At 34.4% G+C, this 25,895-nt stretch overlaps 1 protein-coding gene across 4 annotated transcripts; it reads left to right on the top strand.

The window, feature by feature from the left end:
- The first annotated feature begins 43 nt into the window (after positions 1-43).
- LOC125074980 (choline/ethanolamine kinase) lies at positions 44-25,895 on the top strand. Of its 4 annotated transcripts, none has more exons than XM_047686483.1 (9): positions 44-171; positions 11,879-12,000; positions 18,086-18,245; positions 18,810-18,962; positions 19,651-19,836; positions 20,479-20,608; positions 21,006-21,316; positions 24,164-24,355; positions 25,298-25,894. In XM_047686483.1, exons 1-9 carry the CDS (start codon positions 163-165, stop codon positions 25,406-25,408), a joined length of 1,374 nt encoding a protein of 457 aa, XP_047542439.1. In that variant the 5' UTR covers positions 44-162; the 3' UTR covers positions 25,409-25,894. The 4 variants fall into 4 exon arrangements, with proteins under 4 accessions (XP_047542439.1, XP_047542442.1, XP_047542438.1 ...); XM_047686486.1 differs by lacking the exons at positions 24,164-24,355; positions 25,298-25,894 and adding exons at positions 969-1,002; positions 22,904-22,943 and having other exon boundaries at positions 46-171; XM_047686482.1 differs by lacking the exon at positions 44-171 and adding an exon at positions 969-1,002 and having other exon boundaries at positions 25,298-25,895.

Here is a 25,895-nt window from a genome sequence, read left to right as displayed (position 1 = left end):
GCCCTATTGAATTTCTATCGGTCGTGTCTCGCTCTTCAGTTGATATTTTTAACTTGCGGAGTACAGACGTAATACTTGCGTTGTAAAGTCGGTGATTTCTTTCAATTGAATTAAAAATTATCTAAACTATATAATAGAACACACTGAAGATATATAAAAACGATGGCGAAGGTAATTTGGTTGTTTTGCAAAGAATAAAATAGTTATAGTGATATTTTTATACTATATTTTTTTGATACGAACATCATACCACCCTGTGACGTATTGCAAGGAGATAACTACAAAGATTTAAACTTTCAATAAACATATGAAAAACTGTGTTAGTGATGTCGTGTTGCGGTTAAAATAAAATCCTATAAAATACCTATAAATAAAATCCATAAATAATAAGTATCTTAATTTTTTTTAAGAATAACATTAAAAAAAATATGTGTCTTAATTAACAAAAAAGGAATAACTACGATCTGCAATTATGATGAAATGATAAAAACTTAATTTACACGTCATTTCCTTGAAAGAATGTTATAAATTAATTTGTTTTGAAATGATTCATTGATAAATAAATAAACTTGTTATTTAAATCAACGGATACGAATCTGTCAACAAAGCATTTAATATTATGTTATTATATGTATTATATAAATATTTTCATTCTAATTATAGTTATTATTTGATACGGGCAACATTTTTTTTATGTCACAAATCAAAATACAAATTAAATCAATAGTAAGGGAAATTGTGTCAAATATTGTACCGCTAACCTAAGTATAAAATTATTTTCTAATAAACTTATGAAAGTAAGAATTTTATGCACGGAACGTTCTCTTTCGTGTCTGTATCATACTTCTATGTGATAATACCACAATTTCGCGCACACTGAGTTCGCGCAAGTACAGACAAGTTAAAAATAATATATTAATGTCTTTATATATTAAAAATATATTAGTGTGTGTTAAAAATAATTATAGAAGATTTATTGATATGAATCGGAGCCGATACTGGGTATGTTGCAGTAATTTAATTCTTCTTTCATCGTTATAATACAGAGAATAAAACCTTTATATTTCTTACCATAACCTTGGCGTTTTCCTTCGTGTTTTATCTACTATTATCTGAAAATTATGACCTTACCTGTTTAACACTACTAATAACTGAACTGAAATAATTTTCCATTCTATATACCATATAATCAAATGATTATATAACATTGTTTTTTTTTTTAAATGACTTACACATTTACACACCTTTGCTTATTTCCTATAAATTAAAAAAAATTAACATAATTATAGAGACCGTACAATTTTCTATATCTTAATGTCTTGAAAAAAGTAATTAAATGTTCATATAAATGTGCCTGCTTAACTCATGGTAAAATTAAACATTGTAAAACATAACAATATCTTTTAAATGACTAGTATACCATACAATTTTCATACTCTTCTGGCGACTTTGTATTCTGCGTCTTTATATGTTAACTGAAGATATACTATGACTATAGTTAATAAATACTTTATTATATATCACAGTTTGCTTATCTAACTATGATCAGTTTTTTTGGCTGCCAAAAAAAAACTGTCGTCATTTTGTTTAATTTAATGTGTAAAATACAATTTTTACCTTTTATTCCATAGTAATTTTATTAAGTAATATTGTTTAATGTATTTGGTAAAAAGTACTGAAAATCATTAATGTGTTTCGACTGCTATACTGTTTTGGATCCATTTACCACAAAACACTATACATGAAATTTAAACGGTCACTGTTTATTTAGTACTGTGGAACAGTTAATGTTACTTTCTTACTTAACTTATATATTTATGCACTAATTAAACATTGACTCTCTCTTTGACTTACACTCAACTAATCCTGATTATTAGAATGATTAAAAAAGTAAAGTTACAGCCTCTCATTTCCCACTGCTGAGTAAATGCCTCTCCCTATTTGAGTTTTGTCCTATTTAGGTTGGATATATGTCATATTCTCATTATGATTTGAATTTTAAACACTAATTAAGGCTTTGAACTCAGAATCATCATTTATGATTTACCTCATATAACAATTCCCTCGCATATCTTATTCATTCAATTTAATTTAAATATAGTTATAGACTTATCCCAGTATGGCATTGAGATCTCTTCTAATATAGAGACGGCTTATTCAGCCACGTTTCCTCATTGCGAATGTGCATTATATGAAATATACTTTATTTTACACCACAAACAGAAATAAAGAAACACACAAAAAAATAAGTAAAACAAAGTTGGTAAAATACAAAAATAAAGTTGATTACGAGTGTTGTACAATGGGCGGACTTATGGCTAATTAGTCATCTCTTCCATATTTAAGCACTAGAATATCATTGCTAATATACCGCCTCTGAATAATCTCAAAGAAGCCTAAATCAAGTGAATAAATGGCTAAATAAATGGAGTGATTAAGCCAGTGCCAGTAAATCATTCCTGGATATTTACCATCTTTAAAAAATCTATCTCTTATTAAATAATAGTAGCGTTTGCCTGGATTAAATGAGTAATCTTTGATCGAGGCTGACCTTAGTCAGTCCGGAGTTTTAACTCAGGGCCTCTTACTGAAAGTTAAATTTAATTTTAACAATATGATAATAAGTTTGACATTAATTTACTTAAGTATGCAATTAATTATTTAATTATGTAAACTGAATATGTATAAGGTTATATATGTAATTGTAAATGATAGGGGGGGGGGGATATAGAATTGTATAAAATTAAACATTTTATATAGCCATCTATGCTAATATTATAAATAAAATATTATAGGTAAAGTAACTGCTGATTACCTCCCAGACATGTAAACAGATTAAGATGAAACTTGCTACTTACTTAGGCAAAGGCTTGTGTTCTACGGGTAAAGATTTTATAAATTTTAAATATAGCCGCAGATTCAGCTAGTGTCGATATATTAATGTTTCAGTGCTTTGTATGTAATGATGATGACTTCCTATTGTTTTGTATAGTCTAGAACGTTACGAGGCTACATGTTTCAAGGTTGTTGAATTTATTTAATTTCATACAGACAGTCGGCAAATGGTTATTGTCACCGATACACATAGACATCAGTATTGTAAGAAATATTCGCAGTTTCTTTCGATACCAATGTTTGGAACTAAGAGGTTATGTCCTTTGTGTCTTTAGTTACACTGGCTGACTCATCCTTTGAACCAGAACACAATGATGCTTAGTATTGCTGATTCGCTGTATATTATAGTGTGTGTTACCTACCAGGGCAGGTTTGCACAAATCCTTACAGATGAGATGATGAGACTGATATTGGATAAAAATCCAAAAGGTTGAGAAATACTCAGTAATCTGGGTTTCTACTCTTCACCATGCATGCTATGATTGCATCTGTTTTTCTCAACTCTATGACCGTATTTATACTGATGATGATGTCGTCCTGATCGATTTCGGTCAATTTCATGGGTGACCAGCCAACTAGCAGGGCAAATGCCTCGTGCATGCTTTTTAAGTTTTGTCGCTTGAAGAAAAAAACACTTCAATAACACAATCGTTTGACGAGCGTTGTGTGAGCTCGCCTTGTCTTGGTGCTGGATGATGCGTCGCTTTGAGTTAGATTTTCGAAGTTCGGTGATGACTTGTGGTAAACAAACTGTTGTATACCACTCTGCGTTAACCGTTCTACGATCTTCAAGTGCAATATGCGCAACATGGCCGGTTTTTCCAATGAACGTGGCCACCATCTTCTCTGAAGTGCTTCGAGAACGAACAACTTTATTCTGCTTTGGCTCGTCTTGAAAGATTGTAGATTGTTGTTTAAAATCAGGATCGTAGGCATAGATCCAAGATTCCTCACAACTGTTGATGTCGTAGACGTGATTTGACTCTCCTTGGTTGAGCCTTTGCAGAGTTTTCTTACACCATTTGACGCGGGCCGCATTCTGAGGGTCGGAAAGCGGATGCGGTTTCCGACGGCAAATTAGCTTTCTCACACCAAGCGCTTCATGCAAGATCTTCTGAATGCTTGTCCCTGAGTTACCTAATAGAGCCTCTATGTCTGGCTACGTCACATGACGATTTTCGAGAATTAGGTGTCTCACAGCAATGTTATCTTCAGTGAAGGCGAATTTAGGGCGTCGTTCGCCAATTTATCACTTACACTAGTATGTCCACGCTGGAATTCTAAATACCAGCGTTCGACAGTCCGCAAAACACTAAAGCCGTGTCAGGCCTCTTCTAAAGTTGTAGAATATTATTGCACGAACATTTTCCTTAGAAAGATTAATTTTCGTACATAACGTGACAGATTCAACAGCATTCATCCTAAAACTTTCAACTGTTTTGAGATTCAAAATTTAAACACATTCGAATATAGAACAATTCCACTTATTTATTCCCTTACTCACATAATCCGATGGGTCGGATCTTTTCTGAAGCATGGGAGTACACACATCCATCTTGCAGACTCCGGGCTGTTACTGAGCATTTTTCGAATAAAAACACGCTCTCGTGAATAAGGCATTCGAAGATAATGTCGAAATATCGAGCTCCACCAAATAAAAATCATGGTAAATATTCCGTTTTAAATACTGATAATTTTATCGGCCCGACTTGGGGTCTAAACTTAGAACTTCGATCTGTTAGCCACTAGAACAACGAGTCTTTTAATTCTATTATCTGTACTAATAAATGATAAGTTTTTTTATTAATGTATAACTTAAAAAACTACTGAACCGATATACGTAAAACTTATACTGATTTTTAAGAAAAATTCGGTTTAGAACAAACGTTCCTAACATATTTTTCATATTTAATGGACTTAAGTTATAAACGAATATATTAATACGCAACTAATATCATCAAATTGCGAGTATTTTGTCTACAGAACCTAAGAATGTACAATAGTATCGTGGGAAATGAAAAAAAAAAGAATCATTTACCTAACCCAACCCTTTTATTTTTCACTCACGTGGAATATGGTGTGGCAGATCGTCGTCGATCCTTGGAGGTCGCTTTACTTTAAAAAAAAAAACATAATAATTTTAAACAGATTTATTTCTCGTGTTTACGATAGAGTAGAGCTATGGATTATTGAATCTAGGATAATCTTAACGATCACTATAGCTTATCGGGTTATTTCTAATTGCTCAGTAAATATGTATAACACTTGACTAATTAATGTAACAATGTAACAACATATGTCATTCGTTACAAATATGATGTTATGTAACATAGTAACACGTTACTAATACATTACAATGACGTGTAAGATTTTAGTGTTGCATATTGATTGTCCACTATCGATAGACTATCGATAGTTAGGTGTTAGCGATAGTATCGATAGTCTATCGGTAGTATTGTCACGTGTCAATACTATCGATAGCTCCCCATGAGCAATACTATCGATAGTAATAAAAAAAAAAAAACATTACTTTTAACCTAAACAATCGATCAATATAAGATTTTAAATTAACATGGTTATTTTTATTACTATAAGTATTTAAACCGGGATATTTACCATGTTTTTTTATTTTATTTGGTTGTTTGGAGCTCGATATTTCGACATTATCTACGAATGTCTTGTTCACGAGACTGAAGTTTGCGGATAGACGTTGACGGCATTATAAGTGTCCATATCGGACTACCTCCTTTCTCGTACGTTTGCTGCGTAAACACTGGTCACCACTACCATTGTCACTTTCACCTCTAGTGACGTTTTAAATATTAATAGTAAATCGATCAATAGTATTGCTTACAGAGAGCTAGCGATACTATTCATAGTGTCGCCGTTATCAATAGTATTGCTCACGGAGAGCTATCGATACTATCGATAGTATTGACCAAAATGATCCTATCGATAGTACTATCGATATTCTGAATAGTTTTCGTGGTTAACTATAGTTAGTCAAACTATCGATAGTACTGCTGTATATTTATTTTATAATTTCTATATAGTAAATATGATACGGCAACATCGATTTCGCTTGTCATGTCAGTAGGCTAATTTTAAAACGGGTAACACTGAAACGCAACTGCTAACTACGAAACCGAAACGATGCTATAAATGCGAAAGTAACTCTTACACCATTACATCTTACTCTTCACGCTTGAACCGATTTAGATTTAATTCGGTGCGTTTGGGTTTGAGTTTCGGAGAAGAAAATAGGCTACTTTTCGCTAAATAGCGGGGAGGGGGTGCTATTCGTTCATTTCTAGGGTAAAGCCGCAAGTACAGTTAGTTCTAAATTAAGTTTTACGTATATAATAGTAAACATGTACTCAATTAGTATGAAGTGTGATTTTTTGATCAGTCTTCAAAATTGAGATGGCGTTGAAAAAAGTAGTACCCAACATTTAACACACAATTAAGTACACTCACATAAGGAAAGTTGTATGACGTTTATCGAGTATCAAACGTAGATGTCACGCACACCAAGATAATATGTCACTGAACTCCTTCCTAAACGGTTGGACCTAATCCGATGATGTTTTTCTGTATATATTTGAGCTGGTCTCTGGTTAGATTGGATTGTATGGAAAAAGTTCCAGGTTTTCTTTTTTAAACAAAATAGTAAATTATTTTACCTGTACGAAGTCTGGACGAGCAGCCATTAAATAAATATTGAAACTAAACAATCTTTGACCCCAATATAATTTCTTCTATGTACCATTTATTGATAAGATCGTTCGAGATGTGGTTATGTGATTAACGCTTAAGCAGAACATTGTAGAGAAGTATGGAATCTGCTTCGTGTGTCCAAAAATGTTGCACATTTGCTTCTTCGAGAGGAGAATCACAACAGTGACATTAAAGAGCAGTCTTATAATCTTTTGAGTTATTTACCTTGAATTACATTATTTTCTTATATACTTGGTAGGGGATTGTGCAAGCCCGCCTGAGTTACCACCCACTCATATATTCTGCTGCTAAGCAACAATACTTAATGTTCTCGCGTTCTGTTGGTAGGTGTGCTAGTCTAGCTACAAAGAAATAGGACATAATATCTCAGTTCCAAGGGTGATGACCCATGAGTTATGTAAGAAATGGATAATATTTCATGCGTTGCCAATGTCTATGGGCAACAACAGCGATTTTTAAGACATTTTCTGCCTCGCACAACCACTCTGTAGAAACAGCTTTCGCCGGCGGTTTTTCTGAACCGATACGACTGGCAACGCATCTGCAGCCCCCCATCAGGTGAGCCTCCTGCTCGTTTGCCACCTATGACAAAAAAAAACAATCAAACAAAAAACGATAATTTACCATAAGGTGATCCATTTGTCCGCTAACCTATACCATAATAAAATCTATGAAAAGAATTCCGATGTAGATAACGCAACTTTTTTTTTTAAGATTGAAGACAAAGGCATGTCTTCTTTCAGCCTTTTGTTATCACCAGTAATAATATAATTCAAAGCAATTGTTTCATTAACATATAATATTTTTATATTAAAACCACGTCATCTTCTATTAAGATGTTTAGAATAGCTGCACACAATTGTGACCTTTAAAGCTAATGTTGTAAACACTAATATCATTTGAGTTTGTTTCACTTAACGCGATTCAGATTGACGTGTAAAATTAAATAATTGCGATGTTTTGAATGCGTTTGAATTCACTTTTAATTGATAGCGTTTAATGGACGGCCATTACGGTTGGGAGGCGCTCTCACTTGACTTTTTAACTTAAGTAATTTTCCGATACGTCTGCAAAGAATAATTCGGTCTTTCTTTATAGAATCGGTAGACGGTCGTGCATATTTATCATAGTTAACTTTTGCCACGGAGACTCGTAACTTTGGGGATGGAATGACGGACTGTACTTAGATTGTGCAAATACTCATCGATCCTAATCTCATGTTAATATTGCTTGAAAAGGAAAGTCTATTAAACAACTTTATACAGTTTATGTTAATCGGGCTCCTGGCAGGGATGATTCCCTTACTTGCTACCAGCACCAGGACTACGTTCTTCAGAAACGAAGGAACAGCTGAGGAATGCGATAAATTGACTATTTTCCCTGAATGGCATTTGAAGAACGAAAATTGCTGTTTTGTTTACAAGTAATTAAAACGGAATATTTACCATGTTTTTTATTTTTATTTGGTCGAGCTCGATATTTCGACATTTTCTATGAATGTCATATTCACGAGATAATTTTATGAAAGAGACAATCTACCAAATAAAAATATAAAACATGGTAAACATCCCGTTTTAAATACATGTAGTAATCAAAATAATCACGTGTTTTTGTGTAACTAATAGATAAAATTTCAACCGAAATGTACTAATTGCGTTTCAAATTAATTAGTAAGTATTCTTTGATTATGACTAATTAGTGCTTTACTTGGAATTCGTGACCTTAGGTACTTAATTTTTATAAATTTAATGTTGTATTATTGTAATCGTTAAACACAAATCTATTCTATATTATAGTGGTAAAGACCTTGTGTGTGTGCTGTGACCTTGAACTGAAACACATTTGGTATACGTCATTAACTTAGTTGTTCTTTTAAGAGAGTACCGTGCCGGTTCTCTGTGAAATCGACATTCAACCGGTGGTCACTTTAAATTAAATTTTATTCTGTAACACGACGATTCATAAGAGCCTACTTGAATAAAGTATGTTTGAACTTTATTGTTGTAACTTCACTTAATTCGTTTGATTGGCGTATTCAATATGCTGCTTTTGACATATTATGGTATGTATATTTACAAGCAATTAGAGTACTTTAACGGGGAAGCAGACAGGTATTTGGTTAAAAAACTCTACCCAAAAAAATCTGCTGGAACTAATTAACGAATTATGGTTATTATTTTGCATACTTGATAGACAAAATCCTTTTATCCCATTGAGGAGATAAATGTCATCTAATAGAGCTTATTTTTCCATGACGGTTCTTTGATTGTGGATGTATGTTCTTGCAGGAATTTCAATCAACCCAATCATTAAACCAACGAGAATGAGAGCACTATGAAGGAAAATTCTGTGATGCCTACTCTGATATTGATTTGCTTTTTTTATTCATGATGCACCTATTCCGCCCAGTCTTAAGACTCAATGTCTTCGTGGTTGTTCTCTTCATCACCAAAGGTCGTGTCTTTGAAAATCTGCGTTGCATTGATTGTGATATTTTTCAGCTTTCCTTATCGCAGTTGTTTTTGCGAGGTCAGTTAAATCTAGTCACACTAGCGGCTAGTTGTTCGCCGTGGAGTCTTTTACCTTCCACTTTGACCACCACAATCAACTTCTCCAGTTTATCTGGTTAACGATGAGCTATGTGACCGAAATAATATGAGACTTAATGAAATGACTCCAAAAATAAAATCTCAAGACTTATTTTATTTTTAAGACAATTTTAAATTCCATACTACTGTACACTCAAAATTCATATTTTGGCTATTGATTTTTGACTTTTTTAGCAAGACACGATCGCTTTGAAGCGATGCCGTTTCCCAGTTCGTACATGACGACAGATTCAATTCCGAAAACATTATCCAACTTCGGATAAGATAGCCTTAATCCTAAAAACGTATTTAAATCGTAAAACAACATCTATATATCAACTTGATAAAACGTAAAAGATATTATCAAATAACTAGGAAATTATCAGCCAATAGCTTAGTTTACAATTGTATATCTTTATATATTATTTAATCTTTGGTGCGTTTATTAGGGATCATATATATTCTGGTAAAGCTAATGTTCTATCGAGAGGATAGTACTGAGACTCAGAGAGGGTGAACCTTAAGCCAAAACAGACTCCGTTTTTTGGGCATCTCAAGCGAGAACATCCCGTTTATAAATGTTGTCAGATAGGCTCAATCAGTTGAAGTTATTGGTCGAATCATGGACGATTCACTCGGCTGACCAGCCGTCACATTGGAACTGAAAACTTCGTAAGACCCTCAGCGTTCATCAAATACTTTTGATTTTTCTTCTCCATATTATCATTATACTCGAAGCAATCATAGCAAAACCACGTAAAGCCTGAACTTAGGGTCGGCTTTATGGTCCCGTAAGATTATCAAGATGGAATAGAGAGCGTAACTCTATCTTCTGTGCATATTACAACCGTTGTGATTAGCCTTAGCTCAAAATGTCCAGGCGGAAGATAACCGATACCCATTTTAGTTGGAAAAACTTTATTTTAGAATTCTTCTATTAAGTGAAGAGGCATCTTGCGGGCTGGCATGGCGACTGACTGGTGCAGCTCGTTCTAGCTGACTTTACTAGTCGTCTTCGCGTTTGGACTCCACTTCCACTTACCATCAGGTGGTGTGGAGTAATATGTCTGTCCGGACATAATAAAAAAATAACAATAAAATTCTCATTTAAGTTTTTCTGAACGAAACTGTTAAACATAATGTTATCGCTCAAAAACATTGCAGTGGAATCTGGTGTGACTTGTGATATAAGTATAAAGTTGCATAAAATATACTATTTGTAAATATCTTATCAATTTTTCGACATTAAGGTATTTAGTTATCGTGTTGTAAAATTTAAAATGCCTATATGGCCTTTTTATTTTGATAATCACCGCTTAATCTGTCAATAGTCCTGATATTATCTCGTATTATGGCAATCGGACGCGTGCCGACGGTCATTAAAATTAATAATACTTACATAGGCTTCGCGTTGCATTTTATTGATAATAAAAATAATAAAAATGATGTGTTATAATTGACACAGATAGCGCTCGAGAATAATGTAGCTTTCTACCAGTGAAAACATATTCAGAATTGGATAATTAGTTGCGGTGATAACTGTATGTATTATATATATATATACTATATTCCAACCAAAAGAGGGGAAAAGCCAAATAAATAACATTTGACAGCAAATTGACGCGATATCATTGGTCGAGAGCTTGATTAATCTATGATATTCACTATGGATTTGCGTTTGGAAAAATGGCGTTTTGAACGTCGACGAAATTGCTATCGGAATTTTGGAAGTAAAAATGATGCGAAAAAAAATAGTTTAGTTGATTACTGTTGTATTATAAATAAATATATAATTAATCATACACTCATAGTAGTGCATAATATAGCTGAGTTATTAGCAAATCGCATGAAATACGTAAATCTTGTAAAAAAGGTTTGTTTATCTTTTTTCCTACTTCCATTTCTTATTATAGTACGTATTCGTTTTTAGGGGTTGGTTGTTAGGTGTTACGCATAAAACGTAGCCTATGTCTCCTTGGAGTTTAAGCTTGATATCAAATTCGATTCAGTGGTTTAGCCAACGAGAACAACAGACATACAGTTACTTTCACATTTATAATATTAGTATAGATTTGTTTATTACTTTATAAATGAAAAATCAGTGAGTTTTAATTGTATTTAATTTATTCGTGGAAAAGTCGTCGTATAAATTTATGAAAAAAAAATCTTTATCTCGTTCGCTTCGCTCGGTCGCTCAAGTGTTGCCCAACCTTAAAGTTCTGGAAGGAAATAGATATATTTATGACATTAGATAAGCTCCATGACTTGTGTGTGTCACGTTCTTATCTTATTAAAAGACTTACCTGACAAGGTAAGGGATTTAGATAAAAGATAACAAAAAAAAAACTATTTTGATTGTAAATTACGTTTGCGTGACGTTTGATTACAACAATTTGATTGTAAATGGAATATTTTTGTCAAAATAACGAGCCGTAACCAGCTTCTATATCATTCGTTCATAGACCATATTTGAAAAATAGACTATGATGATACAAATTTATATTCATTAAAAAAAAGCTATTGTCTTCGAAGTGTTTTTTATAGATGTATAACGTATACGGATGATTATTACAATTTTTGTATAGAAGATAAACAAATATATTTTTTTAAATTATAATATGTTGGCGTTCTGAAAATCTTAGTTTTATTTCTTTCAGAAACTCCAATTATGCGGTACCGAAGCGGAAATGAGAGAGATAGCGGGTAGGATCTGCAGGAACTACCTCCACGGTGCTTGGAAGAGCGTTGATCCAACGGATCTGGACTTCAGACGGATCAGGTAAGACAATACTTCATAAAGATAACGTTACTTAAGAGAATGTTAATTTCCCACTGCTGGGCCAAATGCTCTTAGTGTTAGGTGAGAAGTTTATTCTAACACGTATAAACAAATGAAGGATATGATTTTTTTTTGTCATGTCAAACAAACATTGATAAATAAAGCATATTACTCGATACAAGATTATTGTAATGAAAAAAAAAGTGTGGGCTTCGTTATTGTTGATTTCTAGGTTTATAAAAAAAATAATTGTTCTTTACGGACATACTCTGTAATTAAAATGGTGAAAAGGAGTTCTGAGTTTGTTGTCTGTTCTTCTCGGTGGAGTTTAGTTTCCGATCACTGTAGTATGACGATTCAAAACTGATGCTGTTATGAGCCCAATTCATAAGAGTATATGTTGATTTTGTTCGGTTCTCGCCTCGATTTGAACTCGCAATCTTCGGTGAATCACATTTTCTAACAATTATGACTTCTCCGTTAGAATCAAGTAAGATTTGTCTGTTAATAAGGGGGTGGGGAGGGGGTACTGTAAACGGACTAGCTGTCATTTAATAATCTTTCAAATCAAACAGATAGTTCCTGAACCTGCGCCTAAACAAACTGTTTGGCTTTATCTATATTTATAAAATCGTCTCTCCTGACTATCAAACACAGCCAATGTTTTAGAAGATTACTAGCTGAACCGAGGGCTTTGCCCGCGCGAATTTTTTAAAACACATATTTCCGAGCCCCGTTTTACCCCCCAGGGTGGAGTTCGGAGTTTCGTAAAATCCGTTTTTAGCGGATGACTACACCGTATACCAGCTAAATTTCAAGTTTGTTGGTGTTATAGTTTCTGATTGTTCGTGATTTATCAGTGAGCGGTATTTCGCTTTTATAAGTATGTTTACACTTTATATGATAAGTATTCGTCATGGAATGTTTTTTGAAAATTAACTTTTAGGCGAGAAAAGGCCTAACTTTGTTTAAATTTTGATGCTACAATGTCGGTCCAGGCAGTTGGTAGATATAAATATAGAACTCAATAAATAAATATATTAAAATAGATACTAAAAAACTAGCGATTGTACCGCAAAAAATGTTTTTTCGACGATTAAAGAATTGAAAACATGAAACACAATGACGCCTTTGAAAACCTTTGGAAAGTCGCTGGTGTTTTTAATGACAATTCACTACATCAATAGGTGTACAGAACACGGAATTGTTGTGATTAAAAAAAAAATTACAACAATATCGACTAAAAAGTCACTTCGAGTTCCACAATGGATGAGGAAAAAACGTAAACAAACGAATGACCTTGGGGAGTTTATCTTGTGATGTAATGCAAGTAATAAGCTATGAGATTTTCAATTATTTAATTCAACTTAATAAATTTGAGAAGTAACAATTAGTAAATTTATGATGACGTTCTCCTGACCGATGAGAGTTGTGATGGCCCAGTGCTAAGAACGCGTGCATCTCAATCAATGATTGCTGCTTCAAACCCAGGCAAGCACCACTCAATTTTCATGTTGTTAATTGGTGTTTATAATTCATTTCGTGCTCGTCAGTAGAAGAAACCATCGTGAGGAAACCTGCATGCGCCTAATTCCAAAGAAAATCTGCCATATGTGTATCATGTGTAACCAAACCGCGTCGGAGCAGCTTGGTGTAATATGCTCCAAACTTCTTCGGCTTTAGCTCATCAGTGGGAAATTTACAGGCTGTCACTGTACTGTCCTACTGACCGATTTCGGTTACGGTTCTATATCTCAAGGAAGACCAGCTAACTACGCAGGACATATTGGAGTGCACAAATTTGTCCGCAAACACAGAAGCATCATATTCTCTCACTCTCATAATAACACTAAATCACAGACACGACTGGAAAGGGTTCAGGCGCAGGATTAACAGCATCTCGTGCTTTCCGAGGAATCGGAATAGATACTTCCATTTTTTGACACAATAATGGATAAGCCCGACCTGGTTTGATCAGGACTTTAGGATCTGCGGCCATGTATATATTATAACTAGAACAACGAGGCAGAACCGCTGCAAAACATCGTCTATGAGGGCAAGTTTTGCAGCTTATTTGACTTCTGTGCCTACCCTACCTGATTGGTATCAGAAGTATTTAGGAAAAATGCATTCCTGTTTAGAGGGGTGAGTCAGTGTAACTACATACACTAGGAACATCTTAGTACCCAAGTTTAATGGCACACATCTTTCAGTACCAATGTCTATGGAAAATTTTGACCAATTGGTGGTGGGCTTTCTGCAAGGCCGTCTAGGTAGGTACCACCCAATCATCAGATATTCTACCGCCAAACAGCAATACTTGGTATTGTTGTGTTCCGGTTTGAAGGGTGTGTGAGCCAATGTAACTGCAGGCACAAGGGACATAACATCTTAGTTCGCAAGGTTGGTGGCGCATTGGTGATATAAGGAATGGTTAATATTTCTTACAGCGGCATTGTCTATGTCTAAAAAGTAAATTAAAAAAATATATATATTAAAAAAATGCAAAGTGGGTTTGTTTATTTGTTACGCTTTCACGTCTAAAAAATTCAATTAATCATCATGAAATTTTTCATACACGTCGTCAGGGAGACTGATGATGATACAGGGTACCTTCCAACTGTCACCCCTTTTCCTGTCATAATCAGTTGAAGCAACGGTCGAAAAATATTGGGTATCAAAAGTATCAGTGTAATAACTATTCCGTTTATGACTTAAACCACACCTCAGAAAGCGATTAATGGTATCCATTTTTATGTCGTTGTGTGCTAGTTTTTCTTTCAACTTTTTACTGGACAGCGGATAAGATTCTTAGTAAATGTAGTTTTTCCTCAATCGACTTTGAAAAAAAAAACAATGTTAAATTCTTTCTTTAAATTGTAACGATATATTTAATCTGTTCAGTATTAGAACTTGTCATGGCTGAAATTTTGCGTCTAGGTTATGTTTTGTCGTGTACTTATGTTTATGATAAATAATTTTGTATCACATGATGAGAAATTTATTTAGTCGTTAAATGTTGATAAAAAGCGTGGAGTTCAAGAAGTAAATGCATTGATTAATTTTATTTACAAAGGAGAAAATGTAGATAAACCCTAGATTTACTCATTCTATGCGATTATTTCTTGAATAAAACATCTAATTAATAAAACAATATTGCCTACTTATATCCACTTCTCAAGTAAAAACTTTGCCGCCATTCAGAACGCCATTTTATCTCGAATCTATAATGAATATGATTGTTCAAGAACTCGATCAATGATGTCATGTAAATTCAAGGTCAAAGTTCGTTTATATCATTTCTTTCTGTCTAGTGATGGTTATTGGTCTAGTACATCTAGATATAAGGCTCTAGATTCCGAGGTCCTAGTTTCAAACATCAAGTCTGGCCGATAAAAAGTTATGGAGTTGAGGTGTATATATTACCTTGGAAAGCATCTGTGCCTGAACTTTTTCAAGTCCTGTAGGATGCCGTCCCATCGAACAATTAAAGTGAAAAGATAAAGACTGCACCTGTGTATATTTGAGCACACCCTTGTGCATTTGTGATGGTTAATTGGCTGGTCTGGACTGCATCACCACTAAACAGCATTACTTAATACTATAATTTACTATTTTACATGCAGCAAGCATGTAAAATAGTAAATTCATACGTCTAGTAAAAACTTTTAGTATCGATTTAAAGTACGTGTAGGAATATACGCCAAGTTTTCGACTCCGCAAAGTCAATAAATCATTATTGGGGCAAGGTATCCGCTTCTATAATATAATTCCGCAGACATTTTTAACTTTGCCGTTTCATAGATTCAAGTCATTTGTAAAAAATACATTGGTAAAGAAGGCATATTATTCGATACAAGATTATATAGATGATAAAAAAGCGTAGAGTTAATGCTTGTTGACTTCCAGGCAGGAGACATAACATACATATATAATTGTATTTAAGCAACATTATATAACTGTATTTTTAGATGTTGAAAAAGAGTAACTACTGAGTTTCTTGCCGGTTCTTCTCGGTAGAATCTACATTCCGAACCGGTGGTAGCTTTACTTTATATAGTTTATTGAATGACTATTTAAAAGTACTTGTAAAAGCCGACTTGAATAAAGTATATTTTGATTTGATTTTGACATCTTAGTTACCAAGTGAACTAAGCAATGATTACCACTCACCATCATTCGCCAAAACGCTCACCATCATATGGACAATCATTATATACTGAATTAATAAAGTTAAACGTAATAATATATACATACAAATTTACTACAGTATTTATTAGTAGTTGGTAATAAAGCCATGGCACCACTAACGTAATCTCTTCACGTCTTATGATAAATGAATCTGTGAGTAGGTCAGTGGAAATATAGGATCGATATGACGTACGTTGAAACGACAACATACAAAACATATACCTAATGTTATATAAAATACCGAACAGACGGTTCGGTATATTATATTAGTTGGATCTGAAGTCAAACGTCAAAAGTCAATAATCTTCAATATAGAAGTATTACACTTACATATTGATCATCATGAAAAAAATCTACCACAAGTTCGGAAAGAAATATCCTAAACCTGAGAAGAACTGGTTAAAGAAATTGCTTTTTTTTTTTAATTTCGTTTCTTTTTTCAAAAACAGTGTTTATATTTACAGTGTGATTTTTATTTTTTTTATTTGGTACGGTCTGGATGTGATCGAGAGTCGAGATGGCCCAGTGGTTAGAACGCGTGCATCTTAACCGATGATTTTGGGTTCAAACCCAGGCAGGCACCACTGAAATTTAATTTGTGTTTATAATTCATCTCGTGCTCGGCGGTGAAGGAAAACACCTGCATGTGTCTAATTTTCAACGAAATTCTGCCACATGTGTATTCCGCCAACCCGCATTGGAGCAGCGTGGTGGAGTATGCTCCAAACCTTCTCCTCAAAGGAGAGGAGGCCTTTATCCCAGCAGTGGGACATTTACGGGCTGCTAATGTAAAAAAATGTATGTAATGGATGTGATCGTTTTATTCCCAAGGTGTATCTTTATCTAAAAATCATCAACTTTTATAATTGAGTTTAACACACAAATGTTTCTTAACGATTATTTTCAATTCTTCATTTTTTATTTATTTTGATTTTTTTTTGGGATCTAGGAGTTTATGACACTAGGTGATGGATACCCATTTTTTTTATTAAATGCCACGACACTGCCGATTCGGTAAACCGATTCAGATAAGAATAACCGTCAATCTCAATAGTAAATCATTTCTTTTCAAGTTAAATATTCAACTTTTTACAATTACATTTAATTGTAACATTTCATAATATAAGTATTCGGCCCTTGACCATTGTCGTACGTTACTAGTATCACTGGTGACGTAGACGAATACTGAAGATATAAGAGCCCTCTTGAACAATAAGGACTTCATCGCCAATGCACTACCAACCTTGGGAACACACTGGCTTACTCACCGTTGAAACACGACAATATTAAATATTTCAATCAGACGGTAGAATAATGATTCGGATGATGAATACCTATCCAGACAAACACATACACTACCATGTAGTAATTAATTTTTAAGTGTTTAAGTTTTAAGAGCCTTGGTTCGTTTAAATATATTTTTTTTAGTAAAATTGTCTTCCTTGTAAACCTTCTCCTCAAAGGGAGAGAAGGCCTTTAGCCCAGCAGTGGGAAAATTTACAGGCTGCTAATGCTAAAAATGCATATAAAATTTCGTAACTTTGCCATCGATCGCTTAAGAGTTCTCTCATCTGGAGCCAATCTTGGGTACCATTACGTCATGCTTAACACAAAAACGAATTGTCCTCGAAAACGAATCAACAAATGTGAAATTTCAAGATAGTGGTTCTATTTCAGCAAATTTTGCCCAAACAAATAAAAACAAGTAAAACTTAATTAAGATTTATTTCATGGTGAGGATAAGGCGCTGATAGTTGATGGCATCCTACCATGGCTGCGGGTGCTTGGTGTTATTTTATGCCTAAGTAAACTCATTAGTGTTAAGAAAATGTCTGGTTGGTGCACTTATATTATTTTTGAAAATAAAGCTTTATAATTATGATAATTGTTTCAGTGGTGGCCTCTCCAATTTCCTGTACTATGTCGCCCTGCCGTCAGACACGTCGAAACTCGGCGGGTACGCGAGAGAGAACTCGCCAGAGACGGAGGAGAGTCGACTGGTGAAGAAACCGATTTTGAGTTCCCATTCCTTTTCGATGGATGAACCGAAAAAGGTTTGTGATATTGTTTTGTTTTATATCACACACACACATAAACATCTATGCATCACAACACATACATATAAAAATTCTATTTTTTTTTGTAGTCGTATTGTTGTTTTTTTATCTATAATTTTTAATCGCTGGTAGTTATAGTATAATTGATAGTGTTACGTTCAACAACAAGCGTTTGTTACCTTTATTTATGTTACCCAATTGCGATAAGGGGAGGGGGCGATGTCTCATTAGGCAGCCTCTACAGCCTCTATGTTAAGTAAGTGTTAAAGCTATCTCCGTCCACACTTCATCTGAATCGACCCCAACAATTTTTGATCCAATTGCTTAGTTCTGGGTTAGGTGATCTGCCGGACCATCCAACTTCACGTGCTCTCCGAGGCTCAATATTATATTGGTATATCTTTGGGTTTGAATTTAAACCTAACCCCTCGGGATCTACAAGCTTATATTTAAAAACGAGATATTCAATGTAATATGTATTATCGCTCATAGAAATGGCAGGAATCGGTCAAGAGTACATGATTATCATTAAGAACCACTTCAATATGGTACTACTTTCAGGTGTTGCTGAGAATTTATGGACAAGTCCATGGCGAGCGCGCGATGGACGCTATAGTGACTGAATCTGTGATATTCACATTGCTCTCTGAGAGGAGATTGGGTCCGAAGCTCCATGGCGTGTTCTCTGGGGGGAGGATCGAGGAATATATACCTGTACGTACATGTATATTTAATAATTATATTAAGTTTTCGATTGATTCACCTGTGCATCGTATATTTCAATCGCAGGACTACATGTAAACAGTATAACTACAGGTGCAATGGTCATAACATCTCGGTTCCCAGGGTTGGAGGCGTTTATTTTATATGGTGTCTATGGACAGTAGTGTCCATCAAGTGACCCATTTGAGAGTACGCCTACCGATGGCATAAAAAAATAGCATAAAAACAAGTCATAGGTATTTCTTGCGGTTTACTAATAGATCCGTTATACTAAGTATATCTTTATTTAAATATATATATCTTTATTATATATATTTATACTACAATAATATTCTGCTTAACCATATATGTTAATGTTATATCCAAAGTTCCGATAACAATTTCGCCGACATTTAAAACGCCATTTATTCACGAATCCATAATGCAAATGCGACCAATGATATCGGAGTGACCACATTATTTTTTCTCGCTGGAAAAACGCATTACGCTTTTCCTCCAGTAAAATGTATGTGGGACTCGCCGGTGCCCAGGACTGCGCAAAGTACACCGGAATATCCATTAACAAACCAGCGGTACCCTCTCCGTCTTTTCAGCGGGCGTCACAGGATCGCTTTCGCATGCTACCGTGACGGGGACCACCGTGACCACCTATATTAACAATATATTTACAATATTTCAGGCGCGTTCACTTCTCACAAAAGAATTATCCGAACCGGCTCTGTCCATGAAAATAGCGGAGAAGATGGCTGCCATACATTCGATGGACGTGCCGCTGTCCAAGGAACCTAACTGGTTGTGGAAGACCATGGGCAAGTGGATGAAGACGGTCAAGGAGGAGAGGCTGGCGCAGAATGCGACTGGCAAGGTATACATATTATATATATATATATGCGATGTAAAAAGTTGCAGGATCGATCCTAACCCCTTTGGGCTATTGTCATCCCCACTCCTAACTCAGAAGGGTAAATAAGAATAACAGTAATTCCTTAATAAATTTGGGGCTTTCCTAGTATTATTTAAAAAAAAACCATCTATAGTAATATTATAAATGCAAAAGTCTTTCTGTTACCTCTTCAGACTACTTGTTTGAATAAATTCCTCGAGGGGGTTGAATGGGGGGATAATTTGTGTGCTATTACCTATTTTATATATTTCGCGCGGATAAAGCCACAGATTTAGCTAGTAACCAGTATATTTTAATTTATGGCAGATATACTTTAGAAGCCCTTCCAATTATAATAGATAGATGTGGATTTATAGATAGATGATGGACATGTGGACCGTGGTCCACGGTCAAGAAGAATCACGTGCAAAACCTTCACGCCATGTATAACCACTGATCTGTACTATAAATCTTCCAACTAGTAGGGGAGATCTGTTCCCAGTGGGACTTTTGCCTTTATGTTGAATTCTGAGATTCGAGAAGGAGCCTTTGAAGAACAGCAATAATAACTATTTATTAATAATTAATATTAACTATTTATAATCTGTTTTAATTATCTTCTAGAACGATGAAGAACAGAGCATAATAAAACAGCTTAAGTCAGTCGATTATGAGAAAGAGGTTGAGTGGTTGAAGAAGTTCCTCGCGTCAGTCGAGTCCCCGGTCGTGTTCTGTCACAATGACATGCAGGAGGGTAAGTGGATCTCTTTGGAATATATGGAAGACAGTGGAGATTAAATGATGGTAGATTATTTAGTAAGCAAAACTCGTAGGTCTGAAGGTTCCAGTATAATGATGGATGAACCAGAATGAGTGAGCCCGTGTTATAACATTTTTATTTGATAGGTAGACAGACGGCCAAACCGAATGGTTATTGGTCTACATTACGCACATCACCAATTCACCACCAACCTCGGGAACTAACATTGAATGTTCTTTGTGCCTGTAGTTACACAGGCTCACTCATCCTTTAGACCGAAACACAACGTACTGCTGTTTGTCGGCAGAAAACCTGATGAGTGGATGGTACCTACCCAGACGGGTTTGTACAAAGCCCTACCACCAACTAAAACTAACGATTCTATTTTCAGGTAACATTCTCATTCTGGAAGACGAAATCCAATCAACATCAGATGATGAGCTATACACATACGATGACTCAAAGAAAAGTCAGTACGTTCTGACCCAATACGACGACACGAACACATCTGACTCCATTCACAGTCACATATCAGACTCGGGCGAACCGAAGTTGGTGCTCATCGACTTTGAGTACTGTGCGTACAATTACAGGGGTTTCGATATAGCGAACCATTTCCAGGAATGGTCGTACGATTACACGAATCCGGAACATCCCTTCTATTATGAGAATCAAGAGAATTCTCCCACTTTGGAACAGAAGGTGAGTTTTTTTTTATTATTCGACGGTTTATATGGGTTTATTTTTTGGGTGGTGTCGGATGGGAGATGGTGTTCTGTGGTGTGGTAATGACATTGCCGAAATCTCAATTAGAGTGAGAAATTTTTGGGCCATTTTATATTTATACTTATGCGAAAGTTACTCTGTTCACGCTTAAATCGCTGAACCGATTTAGATGAATTTTGGTATGGAGATAGTTTGAGTTCCGGGAAAAATTTAGGCTTTTTATAGTTCAGCTTTCAAGGGGTTAAAAGGGGGGTGCTAGTGAGAATTTATTTATTATGTAAGTTATTGAGAATGGCTATTCCGAATATTATATATCCATTTGTAAAATTAAATGTCAGAAAAGTAATCATTGTAGAGTCGCTTTGTCTCTTTCTAAATGGATACTATAGAACTATTTGTAATTATCTCACTCTATCTATGTCTATGAATAGAGTCAAACCCATAGAGATTTCGGTACTGTCATTTGAAATATGTTTTCTATAATGTTGCCATTGAAAAAAACACACATCTCCCGTCTACGGGGAAATTTAATATATTGAATATCATATCTCTAAATCATTTTACTAATAAACTGCGTGCGCTTCGAAGTTTCTATTGACACATGGCTTGAGAACAATGAATAGCTTGATAAGGATTCAACCTTATTGTCGTTACCATAAGGGCTATTTTAAACGAGCGATTTTGTTATACCAACTGCAAGCAATACAAATATCTCAATAAATCTCCGGTACTGATAATCGAATTCTAAAGAAGTTTTTCCTACTAGAAAGTTACGTTATCTCTGATAAGTAACTAATTTCTTTATAAATATATTGCGTTGCCATATTAGCCCACTCGTGCGAAGCCGGGCTGAGTTGTTAGTTTTTATATATGTCAGTGTGTGTTAATGAGAAAGTGTTGATATGACACGCAAAAAAGTGTGATAAATACACAATACAAGTACTTATAGCCTATTCCAATGGAAGTAGGAAAAAAGATAAACAAACCTTAGATTTACGTATTGAATGCGTTTCGCTAATAACTCAGCTATATTGTGCACTACTAAGAGTTTATGATTAATATATCTTTATTTATAATACAACACTATTACACTTAACTACTTATTTAAACTTTAATTTTACCAAAATTCCGATAACAGTTTCGTCTACGTTCAAAACGCAATTTTTTCGCATAGTGTATATCACTGGTTAATTAAACTCTCGACCAATGATATCGCGTCAATTTACTATCAAATGTTGTTTATTTGGCTTTTTCCTGCTATGGTTGGAATAGAGTATAAGTAGATATTACTCCTGAATTATTTTACTCTATTTTATAAACTATCGAAGTGAATTTCGGTCAAACAATAAAAACTAACCTAGTCAAATGTTTACAAACAATTCTCCGTTTGCAACATCACGAGATAGATTATAATCTAACTATGTATACAATTATACAAAATTTTTAATAATATTAACCTCATCAATGGTTTTTATCCGAATTATATATTTTTCTGATGACACAACAGACAGTACATATACAAAATCGCTCGTTGACCCTTCGCTTTGATCATATTTTTTAAAGTTCCAGAGTACGGAAGCACCGTCCGCGATAAAGCGGTGAGGTTCGTTCTATATCAATTGACTTTAAATTCCTCTATCAAATGCCAAAACTTCACAATAAATGTAGCTATATATATATATCCTATTCCAATCGAAGGAGGAACAAAGATAAACAAACTTTAGATTTGTATATTCCATGGGATTAGTCAATAGCTCAGCTATATTGTGCACTAATAACAGTTTATGGTTAATATATCTTTATTTATAATACAACACTGTTACACTTAAGTACTTATGTCCACTTTATACTTATGCAACTTCCAAAGTTGTTTCGATATCGAAGTCGGTATTCGAAACGCCATTTTTTTTCGAATCCATAGTGATTATCATAGATTATTCAAAATCTCGACCAATGATATCGCGTCAATTCAAGGTCAGAGTGGTTTGTTTGTCTCTGCTCCTCCCGTGATTGGTATAGGCTATAATTTATTTCGATTAATGTTTTTTTTTTTTTTCACTTAGTATACATGGTGTTCGATAGAGGGCAAACATAGAATCAGATTAAAATAATACTAAACTAAAAAAATGTTTGATCATCCGTATTAGCTATGTCAATAAATAAACATTGTAGAAAATTAAAAATAAATTACTTTAAATTTTTACATTTAAAAAAAAAGGTAATAATTTATTTTCGAAGGTGATATCAAATTGACATAGCCAATAAACTGGCCTAAAACAATCACTACGCAGCTTGTGTTTGTTTATGCTTGGTTTTTAGCTGCCGCATTAAATATGGCCGCCGGAGAGGACCATACACTATGGAAAGACTCTGCCCTTGTCTATGACAAAATGGCGTCGCGTTTTTCTTGGAAGGAAATGAGTTTAATTTACATTATTTAATCTATGATCGTAAATGATTTTAATTGTTTCGTCTTAACGTACTTATTAAACTTTAAAAAAAAACATCGGTATATTTGGTAATTAATTTTTTTTCAAATTTGATTGTTTCCGTTTTTTTTTTTTCATATATTTAAAGATTAAAAATATTTTTCTAGATAGTTAATCAATGAAAAGTGTCATTATATTATATTTTGTGAATAATACCAATAATTATACGTAATCCCTTAAGGTCTGAATGTTATATTCATATAATAAAGTATTAAAGTTTTAATGATTACTCAATAAACCAATATATATATAGACCCACAGAGCAAGTCAATCCGCTTTACACGTTATTGTATTCAACTCACCAAAGATCTCACCCTAACCCCCCTATTTCCAGGAGATATTCATCAAGGAGTACCTAAAGCATTACCACACCAACCTCTCGGAGGACAAAGAGGTTGAACCCTCGATCGATGACATAAATCAGCTGTTGTGCGAAGTCGACGCCTTCGCCTTGGCCAGTCACTTCTTCTGGTGTCTCTGGTCCATTGTGAACGCATCCAAGAGTCAGATACCCTTCGGATACTGGGTAAGTGGGATTTTGGTCTTAACTTTTATCATAGGTACGTAAGTATTTCAACTGTCTAGATATTGCGGTTCTTGAGATACAGCCTGGTGACAGACGGACGGACGGACAGACAGCGAAGTCTTAGTAATAGGATCCAGTTTTTACCCTTTGGGTACGCAACCCTGAAAATGACTATATCTTCGTTGTTTATTATTAATAAAGAAAATGATTTGATATTAATATAATCTGTACCGTATAGCGCTCAGGGATAAAGTAGCTCTCTATCAGTAAAAACATTATTTAAATTGGATCATTAGTTCCGGAGATTACCTCCAACGTACAAACAAATAAATTTCTCTTTATAATATTAATACAGATAAGAATTTTTAAGAAAATAAAACGGCAATTTAGATAATCGTTTATTTATTTTCTCGGTTAAATGATCTTACGTTGGAAAGGTCTCTGGGGTTATCTTACTTTAATACATAAAAATATTGTGTACGAAAACTAACCGGAACTCGTTCATTTTAACATCCAAGTGTTTTTCGACGAGCATATGGGCCACCTGATGGTAAGTGGTCACCACCGCCCATAGACAAAGGGGCTGTAAGAAATATCAACCATTCCTTACATCACCTATGCGCCACCAACCTTGGAAACTAAGATGTTATGTCCCTTGTGCCTGTAGTTACACTGGCTCACCCTTCAAACCGGAACACAGCAATACTGAGTACTGCTGTTTGGGGGTAGAATATCTGATGAGTGGGTGGTACCTTACTTACAAGTATAATGCATATGTATTCGTGAATAAATGACGTTTTGAATGTCTGCGAAGTTAGGAATTTTAAAGTGGATGTTAGTAGTTAATTGGTATAGTGTTGTATTATAAATAAATATATATTAATAAATTTTATTCTGATATATTAATCTGTTTTTAATTTGTAATGTAATTTCTCGTTTTAGGAATACGCGCTATCCAGGCTGGATACCTACCTGCGCTTAAAGCAGGAGGTCGTGAAAAAAGACAAATACGGCTTCCCGCAGAAGAGGAAAATCTGCGAAGTGGACATTTGAGTTAAGTGCGACTAAGTCCTTGTCTAAAATCGGAGGTGCGAGCGAGACGGAAGGAACTGATCATTCAGCGTGTGTGAAATCGTTAGCGGAAAGATTAATTTCGATTTTGTTGTGATATTTTTATTTTTGAACACGCTGTATATAGAAGATTTTTTTTTTCGTACACATTATTAAACATGCTATATATCTGTATAGTATGTATGTATATATATCAGTTGATAATATATGTTATATATTTATTGGTAATTTGAAATTTACCGCACTGATCTGTTGTATATCGTTTTTTTTATTTCTATATACAGGTGTTGTAAATAAGTCACGCGATATTCGCTTCGAATATTAAATAAAAAAAAAAAATAAGCATGATGTGAATATTAATCGTGATAAAAATGATTTGTCTGTCTGTAAATAAGTTAATTTATGATACAGTATTACCGCACAAGTTTTTTTAAACATTCCCCTGATTAAAAAAATAGAGGAAATACTC

The sequence above is a fragment of the Vanessa atalanta genome, chromosome 29 (genome assembly GCF_905147765.1).
Source record: "Vanessa atalanta chromosome 29, ilVanAtal1.2, whole genome shotgun sequence".
Lineage (NCBI taxonomy): Eukaryota > Metazoa > Arthropoda > Insecta > Lepidoptera > Nymphalidae > Vanessa > Vanessa atalanta.
This window is presented reverse-complemented; position numbering and strand designations above follow the sequence as displayed.

Coding starts and splice junctions, on each gene's coding strand:
- LOC125074980 (XM_047686482.1), top strand. CDS start 982: ATGAATCGGAGCCGATACTGG. Junction 18,246..18,809: donor CGATGGATGAACCGAAAAAG/GTTTGTGATATT, acceptor TACTACTTTCAG/GTGTTGCTGAGAATTTATGG. Junction 24,356..25,297: donor AGATACCCTTCGGATACTGG/GTAAGTGGGATT, acceptor TTCTCGTTTTAG/GAATACGCGCTATCCAGGCT.